The sequence below is a fragment of the Fusarium subglutinans genome (assembly GCF_013396075.1).
Source record: "Fusarium subglutinans strain NRRL 66333 chromosome Unknown NRRL66333_c0000003, whole genome shotgun sequence".
In the NCBI taxonomy this organism is placed as follows: domain Eukaryota; kingdom Fungi; phylum Ascomycota; class Sordariomycetes; order Hypocreales; family Nectriaceae; genus Fusarium; species Fusarium subglutinans.
In genome coordinates, this window is record NW_023502066.1 from 270068 (window position 1) to 288131 (window position 18064).

Sequence of the window (18064 nt, forward strand, 5' to 3'; positions counted from 1 at the left end):
GCGGGTTTCCAAGGTTGCAATGATTATGACTATGGCAATGGCAATGAAATCTATCATGTTTTCCCTTGATCCAACCCAAGCAAACGCCGTGTATTTTTATCTTATGCCGTGGTATCGACCCTGTTGAGAATAGCAACGCCCTCTACATGACCTGTCTGAGGAAAGAAATCAAATCCTCGAAGACTCTCAATCTCGTATCTCTGGCCCTCTCCTTCACCACGCACGAGCACACCGACATCTCTGGCCTGTGTATGCACGTTGCAGCTGACATACAGAACTCGTCGAGGGCCGAATTTTCGTAACTGATTTAAAAAGTCTGCATCACAGCCCTTACGGGGAGGATCAAGAACCACAACGGTCTCGTCACGGTTGTAGGTAACGCTCTTGAATAGTTCACCAGCATCGGCGGCGATGAACTTGCAGCGATCCTCTCCCATACCGTTGAGGGCGGCGTTGCGACTTGCGTAGGCGATGGAGTCGGCTGCAATGTCGATACCGATAGAGTGCTGGAAGAGCGAGGCGAGAGTAACGGTGAAGAGACCAGAACCTGAATAGGCGTCGATCAGATACTTTATGTCCATGCCCGTGCCGGCAGGAGGGAGAATGTTGTCTCGGACGAAGCCGGTGAAGGAGGGAAGAATGGAGTTGTTGTTCTGGAAGAAAGATCCAGCTGGGTTGGTGAAGGTGTAAGGGCCGATGTATTCTGTTGTGGTAGCCTTGGAATCAGTGATGCAGGACTTGATGTCGACAGTATCCTCATTCTCAACACGGACGGTGTAAGGTTCTGCATCACTCTTGACCTCCTCGCTGTCCTTGGGGACTCGCTTCGTGTTCTCTCGGAGAAGAATCGTAGCACCACGCTGGTACTTCCCAAACTCTTTCTGCATGCGCTCGCGCTCTCGTGCCATACCCAGACGCACAGCATTGGTACCAATCGGGCAATCCTCAATATCCAAGACCTTTCGACGACCTTTTTGCATAAATCCGATATCAGGGCACTTCTCAAAGGGAATTCGGGGGTTCTTTCCTCTCTTGCTGGGTCGGAATCCAGGGGGCCCGTCAAAGTGAGGCGTGAGCTTGGTGCGGTAGTTGTACTGCAGAGGACTTCCCATTGTATCCTGGACAGCAGGGACGATGTTGGGATCGAGGTTTGAGAAGTTCTTGAAAGCCTTCTCGACAATGCGCTTCTTGAGTTTGAGTTGCTCAGGGTATTCGAGCATCTGAAATTGGCAGCCGCCGCATGAGGCGAAGTACTTGCAGTTGATGCGGGCGTCGTCGCGAAGAGGAGAGGGCTTTGTAATGGAGATGAAGTCGGCGAGGGTTTGGGTTTCGCGACGAAGATGACGGAAGACCTTGACCTTTGCAGTGTCGCCAGGAACTGTGAAAGACACAACATAGACCTGATTTGAACCAGGCTTCATACCAAGACCATCACCTGTAGACGAAAGCTCCAAGATCTCAACTTCTGTCTCAGTGCCTTCCTCTGGGAGGACTTCTGGGCCGTGCTCTGTTCCCTCGCCATACTCAACAGCTCGCTCTTGAAGAAGGGCCTGGATGTCGTACTTGAGGACTTCCTCAGATGAACCCTCAGTGATATTCTTTTCCCTCTTCGTCTTCTTCTGCTTCCATTGGCGATTATTCTGCTGGTTTGGCCTCTTGTTCACTTGCTGAGCGTTGCCGTTTACTTGTTGTGAGGTGCCATTTGGCACAGCTTCTGCTTGTGCGCTCGCCATGACTGTGAAGGGACGGAAATTGTATGGGCGAGGTTTGATGAATGTGGCTAAAGGTGGGAGTCTCAGACGCCTCATGAACGAACAATTCGATTAATCCAAATTTTCTGTAAGAAGAATGAGATTTTGACAGGAGATTGTGAATATTTTGGGATGTTGATATTGACAAAGATTTCTTAAAGATGAGAATGAGACGAAGAAATGTTTCTTGCAGAGGCCCCACTTGGAATTCGGGGACGGTGGGGCCGTAGTTGTCTTCTTTTTTAAGCAGGATCTGATTGGCTGATCACCCAAGAGCATGATCTCGCATAGATCTTTCTTTTCCATCATGAGTGCTCTTAGTACATTATTTCTATGATGGACAGTTTGAATTAGCATTAAGAGTACAAAGAAATCTTGGTAGAGAATTAGTCCAGTATCAGGACATGTCAAGGTTTTATGTCCTCTGAAGGTGTCAAATACCACAGATATTCTTCCGTAATGACTTGACTATTCATAAATGGAGTTAAAGTAAAATAATTACAACATCTGGCTTCTCATCCAATTACCTAATAAGCTTCTATATAGAACATTCCGTTATTTAAACAATTTAGACTCATAAACACCCCGAGTCAAATTAGGGAGCACTTCCTCCTGACTATCGCTATCATGATAGTGATTGGTTTACCCTATTTCCTAGACTGGCAGGTGATCGCCTCACGAGCCTGGAGCCTGAAGCCTGCAGGAGACCATGCATCTACCGGGGTGTTCCGACAATCGGCCCTCCCTCACTCCCAAATTCTGGGGTTATTCCTTATCACGTCAATACCGACTTCTATTATCTGCTTTAGAAATCAACTAACAACAACATCCGTTCAACTTGGAGGCGGTCTCTTCGTCTCTCACTTTATCACTCCCTTTTTTGTATTAATACTTCCTATTCTATTGCTTTCACGTGGAGTTTGGATATCCTTATCAAACCATCATTTCCTAGTAACGACTTACAGTGACTAAGTTATTGAGGCGACTAGTCATGAAGGGCGCGTATTGATTTCTAATCCCAAAACACACACCTCTATCATCAAGATGAAACTCCCATTACTATTACTGGCCTCCAGTATCCATTATGTCTCTGTATCAGCAAGTCCCATATTCCAAGAGTTCTTTTCTCCAGGTGTTGGTACCAGAGGAGCCGTTGCTTCAGAGGCTCAAGAATGTAGCTACATCGGGAGAGATCTGTTAGCACGAGGTGTAAGACTTCTCATTTCTTCTCCATATAAACACACCAACTAACCATCCCAGGGAAATGCCGTCGATGCCATGATTGGAACGACATTCTGTGTCGGTGTTATTGGCATGTACCACTCCGGCATTGGAGGCGGTGGTTTCATGATTGTGCGTGACAAGAAGGGTAACTACGAAGCAATCGACTTCAGAGAATCAGCCCCTGCAGCAGCATTCGAGGACATGTACCAAGGGAATGTGAATGGTAGCATCTACGGAGGCCTTTCTGTTGGTGTACCAGGCGAAGTCCGTGGGTTTGAATATGCACACAAGAAATACGGCGTATGAACCACAAACACAACTAACCGAAAGCCACCACAAGCTAACATTTAAGCAGAGCCTTCCATGGAAAACAGTCTTACAAGGGGCCATTAAGGTGGCTCAGGATGGATTCATAGGCAAGTCCAAGTATAGGGAAGAAAAGGAATTCCAAGCTAACAAACGTCAGTCAATGCCGACATGGCAAGGTTTATCGAGAAGACCATTAGAGGCCATCACAACTTTTTTCTCGAGGACCCCTCGTGGGCAGAAGATTTTACCCGGAATGGTATGCTTTTGAACACCCAATGTTAGGACCAGGGTTCACATGTAGCAGGACAGCTTATCCCAGAAGGAGAGAAAATGACAAGACGACGATATGCCCGGTACGTTAAGGTTCGATGCCAGACTTGAATATAGCTAACCAACCCAGTACACTTCAAGCTATCGCAGAACATGGCGCTGATGCCTTCTATACCGGCGCTTTCGGTAAGTCAACCCTGCACATGTGTATTGATTAGATGATAACATGGCACAGCTGAGAGCATGGTCAAGACCATCCAAAAAACAAATGGTACCATAACACTGGATGACTATAAGAACTACGACGTAATTTCTCGCGAGGTTCTTCACACTGAGTACAAGGGCTTCGATGTATACGGCATCAGCAGTCCAGCCGGTGGCGCCGTATCACTCAATATTCTGAACACTATGAACGGCTACACGCACCAAGATGAGGATCGAAACACCACACTACACATCTACATCGAAGCCATGAAATTCGCATACGGAGCTCGTCTGCACCTTGGCGATCCTGACTTTGTGGATGGCGTCCCTGAGCTCGAACACGAGATGCTCAATGCCACAACGGCAGAGAAGATCAGGAGTAAGATCGACCCTCGAAAGACCCAGAAGATTGAGAAGTATGACCCCGATGGAATCTACTCATCTGATGGGCACGGAACTTCACACGTCGTCACTGCAGATGGCGATGGTATGGCTGTGTCGCTGACAACCACTGTCAATCTCATCTTTGGATCTTTCCTCATGGATCCTCTCACTGGTGTGATTCTGTAAGTGTTACCAACCTCTTTCTATTCTACACTCATAGACTAACCGTTACAGAAACAACGAAATGAACGACTTCTCTATTCCGGGAGTTCCTAACGAGTTTGGTTTCGCGCCAGCAGAAGCAAACTTCATTCGTCCAAACAAGCGCCCCCTTTCCTCATGTACACCTCTCATCGTATCCAACAAGGACGGATCTCTCTTTGCCGTCATCGGAGCCGCAGGGGGCTCACGTATCATCTCCGCTACGACTCAGGTTGCTTGGCGTGTATTGACTTCTCCATCGTGGTCTATCAAGGATGCTGTTCGTGAGCCCCGTGTTCACAACCAGCTCATCCCGAATACGCTGCTCGTGGAGAAGAAGTTCAGTTCATATGATGTTCCATCGCTGGTGGAGCGAGGGCATAATATCACTTGGGTCGATGAGGGACTGAGTACAGTTCAAGCGTTGACGAGGGACTCAGCTGGTCTCTTTGAGGTTGCGCCTGAGCCTAGACAGAAGAACAGTGGCGGTGTGACATTGTAGACAGCACGGGATGATATGGAAGCATAGATGGTTATATTCCTGATTGAGCAATCAGCAATTCTAGACGGACATAGCATACAATATAAAACATTGACTACATTATGCCCAAGCTTTGTGCTTGATGTATTAATTTCTCTAAGCTGTCTCTTCTCTCGCTGAATCTTAGAAAAGGGGTATCCTTTAGTCTATCTCCAAAAAGTCTACGCTTTTTGTTTCGCAAGTGACACCAAACGTGCCAACTGAACCGTCCACTTCTTTGCAAACTCCTCCTCGGTGAATCTCTTTGCCGACTCTCGTGCACGCAAGCGGACTGCCAGAGGATCTGGTAGTGACAAGGCCTTCTCGTAGCCCGCTGCGAATTCTTCTTCTGTTGTCGCGTGAAAACCTTTCCCATTGATTAGCAGGATCTCAACATGGCATTTTCAGTCAGCTTACCCGTTGGCTGGCCATCGATGGGCACGACGATATCGAATTTGGGCCCAGCACTGTCGTGAACCACGGAAATGAGTCCGGCAGCTTGGTACTCAACAACGCCAATTCCGAAGTGCTCATTCCACATGCCGTTGACACCCACAGATGCTCTTCTTAACCAATCCAGAACATCTGACCATGGGGCATCGAGGTGGAACTTGACACTGTCTTTGACGCCAAGCTCATTGGCAAGAAGTCGCAGCTCGTAAACACGCTTTGAATCTGAGTCATCTCGCACGCTTCCGATGAGAATCAGCTGTGCGCCCTTGGAAGCCTCACTCTTAGTCTTAAGGAAGGTAGCAAATGACTGCATGATGAGCTGATGGTTCTTTTCCGGTCGAAACTGGGCGAGGTAAACAATGGCCTTTTCCCGTCGCTTCTCACTCTCTTGGGAAACTTCGACCTCGCGCTCCATTTCTCGGACAGCGGTGGGAGGGTAGACAACTACGATCGGATCTGTCTTGCTCTTCTGCTTGCGATAGGGGCCCCATAGGCTCTTGATGTGACCTTGAGTCCAGGTCGAGTTCGTCATGACAATATCAACTGTTGAGCCAACCCAGGAGTACAGAATGGCAAAAAGTTTCCAGTAATTCTTCTTGGCGAAACCCTGAGCTCCAGCGCCCTTACCAGCATGTGCGCCCTGAGTTCCTGAGGCAGCCGTTGAATCGAGCGAGTCGAGCATGTCGGTAGAAATCGTAGGATAGTGCACATATGCTCCTGTAGGGACTTTGGGGAAGAGGAACTTGCATAGACCCAGAGCGAAGGCGTAGCCCATGGTGTCGACAAAGACGTCAGGGACCAGTAGTGAGAAAGCGTCCCAAGCCAGAACGATTGAGCCGATTGATTGGCCGAGCAGCGTGAAATGAGGCCATGTTGAGGGGAGTACCCAATCCCGCTTGGAGAGGTAGAGGAACGTTATCGTGGGAGCATGGAGCTCAATATTGAATCTTGTCTAACACGGTGTAAGCATGTCGTGGCCCACAGACAGGTTCAAGTTTTTAGGCCGTATACCTTGACTCGATTCAAGATGGCATCTTTTGTCACATTGTGATCGCCTGTGTATACCACACATTTGGCTTTGGGCCAACGATCTTGTGTGGCCCGAATTGCGGCCCAGAGCACTCGCTCTCCACCGCCTCCAGCATTGCTTCCTCATGTTAGCTAGGTCCCACCCCATGGTAGCTTATATGATAACATACCAGAACGGATGGAAGAAACCAACAATCCCAGACCAATCCTTTTGCGAGCTTAGAGTGCTTTGAAGATTATCATCGACGTCGAATATGAGTTTGGTCGCTGCGGTGCCTTGAGGGTCCTTGGCGCGGGCATCTTTATCGTCCTGTGTCATGAGGGCCAGAAGATGTGCACGACGGCCTTCTGTTCGCTTTCGAAGAGACCATCCTAGAAACCGTCGTAGAAGCCCGCCTAGTAGAGGTAGAGCTATCAGAATGGCCAGAGGCACAAGCGTCGCTAGGGACGCCATCTTGGCGGTCGGTCGTCTTTCGCGGTCAGGACACGGCAGTGTCGGGAAGGCTGTTGGGGGGAGTCGCAGGGAAATCGAGAAGCGATGAAAGACACGTGAAGAAAATGCTTCGACCAGCGATATTTATATGGCCTCAGGGGCGTGAGGCTGTCAGCTTTTGGTAGCGAAAGGCTACCATGAACGAGAGTGTGTGGGATGATAGTGTGACGTCTCCTGCTGGCCAGACCAGGTCTCAAAAAGTTCATCCACTTGTTGGTCTTGGTGGGGGATAGGTAGGTAGGCACCGACACCGCTAGAGGAACCCGAAGCTAGGTAAAGGTAGCTAGCTACCTAAGCTTTTGACTGCTGTTGCATGGAAGCTCCGAAGCTCAGTGAGTCAGTAGTGCCTATCTGACCCACCGTAGCTGCGCAAGCTACAGGGGCATAGAGGCTCCTGACCCTTGTCACTGGACCCCTTCTTTAGATTCGGTAGCCCGCGGAGACAAGAGAACTTATGATAGCTCTGCGCCCTCCAAGAAGTTAGAAAGTAATTCATCTTTTAAGAATACGAGATCAAGTATTGAACGGACCGACCAGGGCCCGTCCTGCTTTCCACGGAATAATTATGGTCAAGGGACTTCTAGACTCCATCATAAGGCCACGTCTTGTCAGTTAAGGCAATTATCCTAGTTTGAACAAGATTTCACACAAATCCACAAGCACTTGTATGTATTGCCATTAATAATAAAGCTTGGCTATTTTACTGGTTCTTTTATTAACTTATAATAATATTTGATATAAATATCCCAAGTGAGCAAGAGTGCAGTGTATAAGTGGATGAGCAAAGTTCATCCTCAAGACATTCAAGACGTTTTAAATCATGCTACACAAACGGACTCTGTAAGTTAAGAATACCACTGGTTATTGGATAACACTTGGAGAGATGGAGCATTAGGGAATGTATTGCACCTTACTATTGCCCCGTACTGTGGTGGTTCTACCTTGACAACTGATCGAGATATATTCAACGCTGAAGCGTTAGCGCTGATTGGCTGGCAACACAAAAAAATAGACCCAGTTCGACATCATCTCATACATACATAGACTTTCAAGACTCACTCACACCAGCACCAAATTCTCAATTGCACCCCCGCAACCACGGTGCTATGGGCCAAAATGTCCCTTCTCAGACGAAGTACTCATTCCATATCGCCTCATGCCAGGCCATCACTCTCAGCCATCAACACAACACGCCACATCTCACATCCAGCCATCCTCAGCTCATTAAATTCATCGCGATGCGCCAACCGCAGAAACTTCTCCGTCGCTTCTGCGCTCGGTGAGACAGTCACTGTGACGGCAGATGCCCTCAGCTGGGCTCATAGTGCTGGTGTAGCATGGTATGTGGCTATACCACTACTTGCCGTGGGCGTCAACGCAACCATCCGATTCCCTCTTCAACTATACAGTGCTCGCTTGCGGGAAGCCAGAAAACCATTGGATCCTCTTATCACAGCTTGGGCTCGTCGGCATATGATGGATAGGAGCTTAAACAACCCTGAACTTCCCGACCGTGTGAGATCGCTTCGCGTTGCAGGTGCAGTTGAAAAGTCAAGACGGAGAATATTAAAGACATGGAGTCTCCAGCGCTGGAAAGGTATGGCACCTTTACTTGGAATGGTTCCTTTTGTCACCATATCTGAGGCTCTACGAAGGAAATGTGGCGCACCCCTGGGTTGGATTAGCCACAAGATTGGCCTGGGCAATACTGGTCTGGGACCCTCGAGCAGCATGTTTGATCAGTCCTTGGTGGACGGAGGCTTATTCTGGTTCACCGATCTAGCGTCTGCGGACCCTTATTACGGTCTTCCTATCATCTGCTCGGGTATTCTGGTATGGAGTATATGGGCGAGGATGCCCAGGGAACAAATCCAGGCGCTATTGCGAATCCAGCCCTCAGGCTCAAAGATGATGGTCGCCCCCAGGCTACAACAACTTCTGGGCCGTGTCATGCTTATGATGCCCCTATTGCCACTCCTCTTTGCCGATTTGCCAAGCGCTATCTTCCTTTACTGGGGCACATCATTTGCGCTGACCCGGGTCAACGACTTCTTTATTCAACGTCTTGTTCCACCAAAGACGTCAGATTTGAGGGCACCAAAGCCGTCGAAGGAATTCCCTTTCGTGCTCAAAGACCAATCACAGATTGCAAAGGCATCTGACAAAAAGAACAATTGATTAAGCGTTCATCTGTAACTACCAATGTAGACTCATGGGGAAAATTCGATGTATAGGCACCTAGAAAACTCCGATAGACGCCTCGAGAACAAAAACAGGCCACCCATAATCGTCACACGCTGCGCTCTAAGAATCTAGTCAAGGACAATAGCCAGAATAACAATGGTCAAAATGACGGCGAGGATCAGCAACAGGCAGCAGCTCTTGTTGCGGGCTGCCTTCTGATACCGCGCGGCCTGTCGGTTCTCAACATCAGCTTGCCGCGTGTCATCCCGGACGTTCTCAACATTATCCGCGATCGTTCCAAGCTGCTCTCCCTGCTCGTTGACGATTTGCGCCACCTGTCGGAAGAGAACGTTCAAATCGCCTACACCCTGCTCGATATTGCGGATCTCCTCCTCGCGCTCGATGATGAGAGCCTCCTGGAAGTCGACTTCGTCTTGGGGTGCGAGCTGGGAGACTTGTTCTTGTTGTTGCAGCTGCTCAAGCTGATTGCCGGACTGAGGACCTTCGGCGGAGTCACCCTCCTGGGCGGCACGGGCGGCGGTAACGGATGCGCGCTCCTTCTCGAGGGCTTTTCGCTGAAGGCTTTGGAATTCTTGGAGAGCAGCTTGAAAGTCGCTCGAGACCTTTGTCTGCTCATACTTTTGTTGTTTCTAGATATAATTAGCTTGCGACCGACAATGAATTCGAGACGTTTCCATCATACCGTCAATTCTTCCCAAGTTTGAAGGCGCTTAACGCCCTCGCCGATCTCTCTGCACATATCCCTCGTCTTATCCATGCTATTGTGAACTCGCTCCCGTAGGCGCGGGGTATCCTTACGTGTGCCGAGCACATTAACATCGTTGGCTAATTTTCGATTGTTGCTGAGGAGGCTTTGAAGCTTGCTCTTAAGGTCGTATTGAAGTGCCTGAAAGTCAGGGTCATCGCTATAGCCGCCGCCGCCGCCGCCGCCGCGCCCGGATTCTAGATCGTACGACATGGTTGTTGTGATGGTGTAAGGTCAAAGGAAGAGTTGCGTGAATGGAGGTCCGGCCTTGACTATGGACTTCAGCCGGAAAAGTGGGTCTAGACAACCTAAGGTAATTGCTCCAGTAAGGTTTGGTTGGTAGACCTTCGGACTTTAATCCTAAGTAACACAAATACTGAAGGAACTCAGCCTAAGATTAGGGGACATTCAATGAGTTTGTTTGACAACTTCTTCTCATGATTGTCTAATAAAGCTTTGTTGTTCTGTTGCCTTGTTCCAGGTGGCTGATGGGGTTTCATTAGTACTTAGTTTCAGCGCCCTGCAAACATACGTAATTGGACATGCGCTCAGTCTAGCCTACCAGAACGCAGCCGGACCTAAGCTATCAGCACGTGACAGATAATGACGGAGCTTGGACCTTAGCGTTTCTGCGAGCAAGTCGTTGCTGCTTGGAGATTTTTATTATTTACTTGGGGCTTGAGCTTAGAGCTTCCATTGTTAGTCTCTCTTTGAACCAACCCACGACATCATCTCCCAACAACGTCTCGAGCTCTTCTTTATCCCGGGAATGCGCTGTCAAGATGGCGCCCACCACGGTTAGAAAAGCACCTTACAAGGACTTTCTGCAGCCTGCTCTTCACAGACGGTTCACTTCTACGGCGACTGTTTTGCTGCTTGTGTCCTACTTGCTGGCGGTCGTCCTGGACGGCTGGAAATCTTGTAAGTCGAATTCATTGACTTTTCATTTGCGCCGACACTAAATTTCATTATTCAGACTTTTGGTCTTGGTTTCCAATCGGCCCTGTTGGCGTACGAACCGCCTTCATCTTCACATGTGGCCTTGCGATCGTCGTTCTCCGAATAGCAAACTACCACGTCGGCCTACGAACCACTGGCCCCGGCTTCCAGACCCTTCGCAACACCATCACTCAGCTTCAAACATACGAGACTTTGTTTTGGTATGGCTTTTCCAGCCTGTTGTTTAGCCATGTGTTCCTGTGGGCAATGCCCAAGGCGGCAAACCTCTCTTGGATCACGTACTTCAGCTTTGACCGTGCGAGACTGAACGAGAGGCCCCTCTTCTTGCTTGCTTACATGGTTTCATGCGCCATAACTCAAACCTTCAACCATTACCGAAAGGACACCGATCGTCTGGTCCTCGCATCGTCAAAGCGCAAGAACGAGAAGCAGCCTGACGCGTTGAAGCTGCTGATTACTGCAGTCCCAGCAACATTCGGCGCTTCTCTTTCCGGCGCTGCTAGTGCGCTGCCTGTCACCTTGATTCTTTACTACACTATACTGCGATCGTTCATCTGGGGATGGGCGCTTATGTTCTTGCGCATCTTCTATAACCTGCCAAAGACCAACATGCTCCCGCCTAGTTGGCCGAGTGATCTTTGGCTTCTTTTCCGATGCATAGAGGCAGGGACTTTCGTGCATTTGATATGGAATATTGGTAACTTTGCTTTCTCAAAATTCATGGTCAAGGAGCCCCTGAAGAACGGCAAGCCTCTTACCTCCGAGTCCAAGGACCCCAATGGCAGTCTCCTGAACGGTCTCAAGAGCAAGAAACTTTCTATCAAGGTGAGATTTGTCACGCACGCATTCCATGGTCATTTCTAATCGTATCTAGGCATTCGCGATGTGGGAGCTTGCAATTATTGCGCAAGGATTTGAGACCCGTCGACAGGCTATCTACGAAGACATCGACCGCAAGGATGGACCTATGTGGTCCCAGGTTTGCGCCATCTGTATGGAAGTGATCAAATCCATCGAGACGCGAATTGATACCTACGGCAAGGCTCCTGATGCACCACCCGCTGCGCCGGCCCCGGAGCCCAAGCAGCGAGTATCTGCTGCTCTTCGCGACGATCCCATCTTCAACAATCCGGGGGCTTCCAAGACGATGCTTAGTGAGGTTGAGAAGCGATTAGGACAGGCTGCACGATCCCCTGGCGAGTCTCCTGTGTCTAAATTGAGCCCCATCGTGAAGAAGAGGTGGAAAGAGGCCAAGGACATGACCCTGACAAAGGAGCAGCAGGAACTTATTGCTCCCGATCACATAAAGAGCCAATTTGAACACTGGACTCTCCAAATGATGGAGGTAGACACTGTGGCTGCCCTTTTCCAGCAAGATTTCCGAACCCAATTTGCTGCTGCGGTGCTGGGTACCCCATACGCTGAGCCTACGCTTTGCATCAACGCGATCAGCGTGCTTCACCATCTCTCGGTGCACAGCTTGGCAGAGGATCAGTTTGGAAACGTGCACAGAGATGTGCCAAACATTATCCGAACCTGCACCTCAGTTATCAAGAAACTGGAGGCCTTCCGCCTGCAGTTCCCACTGCACTGGACTGATGTGTCGGGCAAGAGGATCAGCCCCGAGGTGGAAGAAGTTGTGGATGCTTTGAAGAATTCTCTGCAACAAGTGGTGGCCAAGTTCGAGCCTTACAGCAGCGACCTCAGACTGACACTGACTGATATTCGCTTGGCCAAGGAGGCTTCTGCGACTACAAAGAAGTCTGAGATGGCAGAAGTGGCGCGATAGGTCATATGATGTAAAACACAGGCATATCGGATAGGATATTAATGTATTATGATACCATTGTAACAATTTGGAACACGAGAAAAGCAATTGAGCAAATGTTTTATCCATGGATCTCTAATAATAGTATGTATAAATTACATACCTATGCACGGGAGCTTCACATATTGAAGCTAATGCAGTGCAATTAAAGATGGTGGGGCCGCAGTTGTACCGTATCAAAACACAGTACCCGTGCTCAAAACGCACTGTAGCTTCAAGGGTCCTCACCAACTGCCAACCTCTTTCTATCCAACTCTGGTTACATGAATCGCATCATCACCAAATAGGTCCGCCTTTTGGACATGCCATTCTCAACCCAACCCCCTCAACAACTACAGTGACACCACTTACTCACTGTATTAGCTTCATTCACTCGTTCAGCTTCTTCTTTAATCTAGTCATGTCCCACTCTCCATCCCTTTTCTTATTATACTCACGATCCCGGTCATAGCGCCCTTTGGTAGCATCGCATAGTATCGCAGCGCATTCGCAACTGCGGCTTTCTTGTGCCCATGGACTGGGAATATGGCGTCTCCCGTTTCTCATCGACGGCTTGTCGCCAGAATCGTCTATCGAACCCTCTACCTTCTTCTCTATGTCTGTCTTCTAGGACTGCTAATATCCACCCCTGCCGACGCCATTCATCGTTCGTTCCAAAATCGACAGCTCTACAACATCTGGATCGTGGCCGCCGCCTACGTTCTCGCCATTGTCATCATTTCCTTCGTCTTTATCACCCGTCTATATATTAACAAGACCGATCTTGGGTCGATACCGAAAGGATGGGTGCCAATCGAGAAGGGGGATCTTCGCTCGGCTGTCTATAAAGTAATCGCGCTGGGTCTTGGGCGAAGTGCATCGATCGCATACGAATCGCGCCCCAGGCTTCAAACAGACAATACGGCACCGGATGATGAAACTGTCGAAACAAGGGTTAAGCTGGGGTTTGATGGTCCCAGTGGTCCGGCGGAGGAATTGGTGGTTGTGATCCCTCGTAAAAAGCCCGTTTGGGGAGATATCGAACATTATGGATGGTCCTCACCCAACGCTCCCGATTTACCGAACCTCGAGTACGCCACTGTCTTATCAGAACTTCCTAACTTGATCGAGGGCAAGGCTTTGACTCTTGCACCTCCTGACCCGACCTCCGATACAAACCCGCCTTTGCTGGACCCAGACGCTGTAGCTCTTCTGCAGCGAACCGCCAATATGAGCCTGCGCGATTACGTAGTTCACCTGGCTGAGTTGGGGGTGATCGAGATGGATTCGACCACTATCGAATTTCTTTCGCACTACGAATACGCACGCTTCTCAAATCGACCAATTTCCAATGCTCAGTTTAAGGAGCTTATGCATCTTTTTGCCGAGATTCTTCGCGCCATGGAACCCCTAGATCCAGATCTTTTGGACGAGCAAGACGATACATCCTCACCCTCCACCGATGGCGATGACGATGCTAGATCCAGGCTGGGCACGTCTCGCAGTAACTTGGCTCCCTCAGACGCTAGCATCAGCAGCTCCGCTCGAATAAGGCGACAGCCATCCACGAATACCTGGAACGTTTATGAGACTGCTCCCAACAGCGTGAGGAGCGGATTTACAGGGCCAGGGTCCATATCACGAAGACTCAGCAATAATAGTCTTGCGAGAAGTCGGCGTCATTACCCCATGAGCCAACCATCAACCTCCAGCCTTCGCTCCAAGTCATCAGCTAGCTCAGGGTCTGTTATTCGACTTGCGACACGGCACGACTCGACAGACCTACCTTACGTCCTCAGCTTGAGAGATACAACGGCTAGCTATTAATGACTTGTTTTGGGGGTGCGGCGATTGGTTTGGCTCTTTACGTTTACGAATTTATGACCAAAAAGTATTATCACAGTTACAGGATAGAGAATGTGTAATTTCCTAATCTTAGTTAATTCTAGTATATATCTTCTAAATTATTTTTATATAAGACAGTAGCATATCAAATCCGCATGTTTCTTCAATCATCGTACCTTATGTTGCGAAAATGAACTCTCATGTTGAAGTCGAACTTCTCATCAGGGACATTCCATGGTGCCAGAAGTGATAAGATAAGCATCCGCATTTTTTGGCGCATGTGAAATTATTCTGCCAGAAACTCTCCACCAACCCCAAACATCACCAATCCTGGCAGTTGAAGCAATGATGAATTAACTCTCGCGACATCCCTAATTACTTCAAGGCACTCCTCTACAAGATCTTCTTCGGATTGCGCTCACTAGCATTATTACAGCTGATCGCGACAAAATATACAATGGCTCCTGAACACCCCCAACCTTTCCCCGTCGCAACAAACCGCGATGCCATCGCAAACACTCTTTCACTCCTCCTCGCCTCCAGGACGTCCATAGGAAAATCTATGCCTCTTACTCGTGATTTACCGCGCAAGAGACGCACTCTACCTGACGACAACGATGACGATATCACCCGTGGTGCACGACCAAACGAAGGATTAGGCTATGTTCCTGAGAAGAAAGACGTTCAAAAGTTTGCAAACTCAAAAGAGGAGAGAATTCTAAGGGGCAGATTAAACAGAGATTCCAAGGGCAATCTCAAGAAGAAGGCTGAGGAGAGTGAGAGTGAGGATGAAGCTGGACGAAGTGCACTAGGCAAAAGAAAGAGGCCTCGGAAGGAGAAGAAGGTTGAACCGGAGCCTGAATCTGAGAATCTGACTGCTCCTGTTACGCCTGAGGAAAAGGAGAAGTCCGAGAACGGGGGAGAGGCCGAGGTGGATGTGGATATGAGAGACGATGCAGCACAGGGTGAACCTAGCTTGGGCGATGGGCACAAAGAAAAGAAGCGAAAGAAGAAGAACAAGAAGAAGAACAAGAAGCAAAAGACAGCACCTGCGGTAGCACAGGCAGAGGCATAAGAACGTTTATATCAGTTTCATATCACGATACCCACCCAATACAGGCATGAAGAATTGACAGCATCTTTTAACAGAAAAGGGAGACAACAGGATCAAAATTTAACTTGCTTAGTCAGAATAATATTGTCTTCTGATGGTATATACCTGCACCAACCCATGCAACTCCTCCCAAGAATACAACTTCCATTTCTTAGGTGTGCCGAAATCTGCCCCCCCTTTCCTTTCGACAAGGACTAATCAATTCCATGGGATTAAACAAAATGCCCTCCATGGTATCCTGCTATGCTTTGCGCTTGTAATGAAGAGAGCCTCCGTGACCTTGTTCTAGCCAGCTATCCGATGTCCTCCTATACTCCAAGTAGGCGGTCTCTTCGCCATCAAAATCAAAAATGTGTTTATGGCCTAATGTAATGCCGATGAAGGGAAAGCAAGTGTCCATGTACAGAGCCCGTGTATGTGTATGTACGTATATGATGTGTTGAAGTTGGTCGCCCATAGTTCGGGGTTCAAGGTCCCACGGTTCAATCAGGGTTAAATATGTGATTTACTGCATTCGCTTTCGCTTCCTGTCGTCGTCGCCTCGGGGGTCCTCATCCTCGTCTGATCGCTCCGCAGTGTCACTGGGGTTGAGAATATGAGCCATGCTCCCCCTTCGAGTAGGGGGGGCTGAGTGATCTTTCACGGCAAGGTTCTTATTCTCACGGCCAGCAGATCCCCACGACCAGCCACCGAATGTGTCGGAGCCACCACCACCGCCATTTGCAAATGGAGGTGGTGGCGTTGTTGGGCGTGAGTGAGGGTGTGTTTGGGACGCAGCTTGCAACGAGTATGTTGAAAATGAGTCTCTGATCCGTTGGTCTTCTGGGGCTACACGGCTAGGCGAGGGGGGCCATGCTCCAGAGGGTGCGCCAGTACTGAAGGGAGAGGGAGCTGGTTGCCAGCCATGGGCTCGAATATCGGCTGCAGTGTGACGACGGGCCAGACTGCCGGGGCCGGGAACGGTTTCAACATTGGATAGAGGATGAGGAGCAGGAGGGGGTGGAGGCGGTCCTGTGCGTAGCGGGGACGACTGCGTAGTACTGCTTCCGCTGATGGAGCCATATGGCCTGCGAGTGCTGCTAGATAGGTTGGAAGGAACTGGTGGTTTATAAAAATTCTGGCCGCGTGCGGGCGGGACGCCTAGAGCAGGGCCTCGTCTCTGGTCGTCCTGGGCAAGCTGTCTGGGTGATACTGGGGCGTTCTCGACATTTGCAAAATACTGTTGTCGGCCGGTATAAGGTGCCTCCTGGGGTAGCTCGTCGAGGGTCCGAAGCACTTCGGCCTGCCTTTGCATTTCGCCTTGTAGAATAATGACTTAAGTCAATGTTAGCTATTGTTCGCGTTTTCGTCTAGTAGTACACACCTTCACGAGAAATGGGACTCTCAGCCGGAACAAGAGACAGCATGTGTCTTGAAAGCTCCTGATTGAAGTGAAGAAGGCGATTCACAGTGTCCATTGCGGCTTGGCTCTTGACATGCATATAATGAGCTGCCTCTTCGCTCCTCTGCAGGCGATTACTCAAGTCGAAGAGCGTATGCTCAATATTGAGCATTCGAGCATCGGCGCTGTCTGGCGGGATAGGTACAGGCTCGGCCGGAGTGCCTGGCTGGGATGCTGCAGGCTTGGTATAGTTGCTCTCGCGGTGCACCAAGGCATGTCGACTAGCTCGACGCTTGATCTCACGTAGACCTACTAGGTCGCCACGCTTGAAGTTGCCATTGCCATGCTTGAATTCCCAGAGCGTTGTATCAGGATTTCCAGTGTGAAAAACATCGCGTTCTTTGCGCAAGTTAGCCAATGCGATTACTCGCAATTCGTGTATGCTCTACTACTCACCCTTGTGAAAACCATACATGTTCAGCTGTCTCACGAATGAAGAGATATTGGTATGTTTGAAATATTGACTGAACGGTATTAGTCGACTGCAAAGTAGCCAGTTTATGGATGTGTTGGACGCACGAGAGAACTTTTGAGAAGTCGGCCGAGGGCGACATAACGAAGCTTTCAGCGCTCGCAGACCATGAAATCAAGTGTTGGATGTTGGGATCTTCCAGCATACTGTCGCTACATTAGCAAGCTATCGTGAAAAGCTTGGCGGTGCGGTCTCACTTATAGAGCTTATGGATGAAGGCTGTCTGTACGATTTTAGGCTGGTGTACAGCAGCAGCAGCCGGCGGGGGCGCAGGCATGCTATTGGAGTTATTGTTTGCGACATTGTTGGAATCGGGAGCGGGAGAGTTCTTGGGTCGATCGTTAGATTTGCCGTTGGCATCGGAATCGGAGTTGTTGTTGCCATTAGAAGATGGGGCAGGTGATGTGATCTCCATGGGATCGCCGTTGCTTGGAGGAGACATCTTGATCGTGGGAGTTGGTATAGGAATAATGCGAGCACCCATTGACTCGCTATGGGGAATTGAATTCGAATGTGGGAAGGTCTCAGTCCTGACGGCCATGTGCGCTGTAGCCATGATGATTAGTCGACAGGAAAGGTCATGTATGTACAGACGAGCCGGGATCAGGGTGGACAGTGCTTGCTATCTCTTGAAGAA

At 49.3% G+C, this 18064-nt stretch overlaps 9 protein-coding genes across 9 annotated transcripts; 5 read left to right on the top strand and 4 right to left on the bottom strand.

Moving 5' to 3' along the window:
• Positions 1–101: 101 nt before the first annotated feature.
• On the bottom strand, positions 102–1733 carry FSUBG_690 (tRNA (uracil-5-)-methyltransferase; the record flags this gene model as incomplete). The annotated part of the gene is made up of 1 exon (XM_036685147.1): positions 102–1733. One exon carries the CDS (start codon positions 1731–1733, stop codon positions 102–104), a length of 1632 nt encoding a protein of 543 aa, XP_036543707.1.
• A 1062-nt stretch (positions 1734–2795) lies between these two features.
• On the top strand, positions 2796–4845 carry FSUBG_691 (gamma-glutamyltransferase; the record flags this gene model as incomplete). The annotated part of the gene is made up of 7 exons (XM_036685158.1): positions 2796–2960; positions 3012–3275; positions 3331–3436; positions 3589–3637; positions 3685–3740; positions 3790–4324; positions 4377–4845. The coding sequence occupies 7 exons, from the start codon at positions 2796–2798 to the stop codon at positions 4843–4845; spliced, it is 1644 nt and encodes a 547-aa protein (XP_036543708.1).
• A 200-nt stretch (positions 4846–5045) lies between these two features.
• Positions 5046–6799, bottom strand: FSUBG_692 (alpha-1 2-mannosyltransferase alg-11; the record flags this gene model as incomplete). Its single annotated transcript, XM_036685169.1, has 4 exons — positions 5046–5230; positions 5281–6268; positions 6328–6463; positions 6516–6799. 4 exons carry the CDS (start codon positions 6797–6799, stop codon positions 5046–5048), a joined length of 1593 nt encoding a protein of 530 aa, XP_036543709.1.
• A 1155-nt stretch (positions 6800–7954) lies between these two features.
• On the top strand, positions 7955–9016 carry FSUBG_693 (mitochondrial export translocase Oxa2; the record flags this gene model as incomplete). The annotated part of the gene is made up of 1 exon (XM_036685180.1): positions 7955–9016. One exon carries the CDS (start codon positions 7955–7957, stop codon positions 9014–9016), a length of 1062 nt encoding a protein of 353 aa, XP_036543710.1.
• Positions 9017–9150: 134 nt separating this feature from the next.
• Positions 9151–10001, bottom strand: FSUBG_694 (syntaxin 12; the record flags this gene model as incomplete). The annotated part of the gene is made up of 2 exons (XM_036685191.1): positions 9151–9672; positions 9726–10001. The coding sequence occupies 2 exons, from the start codon at positions 9999–10001 to the stop codon at positions 9151–9153; spliced, it is 798 nt and encodes a 265-aa protein (XP_036543711.1).
• Positions 10002–10570: 569 nt separating this feature from the next.
• Positions 10571–12537, top strand: FSUBG_695 (nuclear envelope protein Cut11p; the record flags this gene model as incomplete). The annotated part of the gene is made up of 3 exons (XM_036685202.1): positions 10571–10709; positions 10765–11573; positions 11623–12537. The coding sequence occupies 3 exons, from the start codon at positions 10571–10573 to the stop codon at positions 12535–12537; spliced, it is 1863 nt and encodes a 620-aa protein (XP_036543712.1).
• A 564-nt stretch (positions 12538–13101) lies between these two features.
• FSUBG_696 (thermotolerance membrane Dlt1) lies at positions 13102–14382 on the top strand (the record flags this gene model as incomplete). Its single annotated transcript, XM_036685213.1, has 1 exon — positions 13102–14382. The coding sequence occupies one exon, from the start codon at positions 13102–13104 to the stop codon at positions 14380–14382; it is 1281 nt and encodes a 426-aa protein (XP_036543713.1).
• Positions 14383–14857: 475 nt separating this feature from the next.
• Positions 14858–15475, top strand: FSUBG_697 (uncharacterized protein; the record flags this gene model as incomplete). The annotated part of the gene is made up of 1 exon (XM_036685224.1): positions 14858–15475. The coding sequence occupies one exon, from the start codon at positions 14858–14860 to the stop codon at positions 15473–15475; it is 618 nt and encodes a 205-aa protein (XP_036543714.1).
• A 544-nt stretch (positions 15476–16019) lies between these two features.
• FSUBG_698 (uncharacterized protein) lies at positions 16020–17983 on the bottom strand (the record flags this gene model as incomplete). Its single annotated transcript, XM_036685235.1, has 5 exons — positions 16020–16828; positions 16878–17294; positions 17352–17419; positions 17475–17573; positions 17625–17983. The coding sequence occupies 5 exons, from the start codon at positions 17981–17983 to the stop codon at positions 16020–16022; spliced, it is 1752 nt and encodes a 583-aa protein (XP_036543715.1).
• Between the last annotated feature and the right edge of the window lie 81 nt (positions 17984–18064).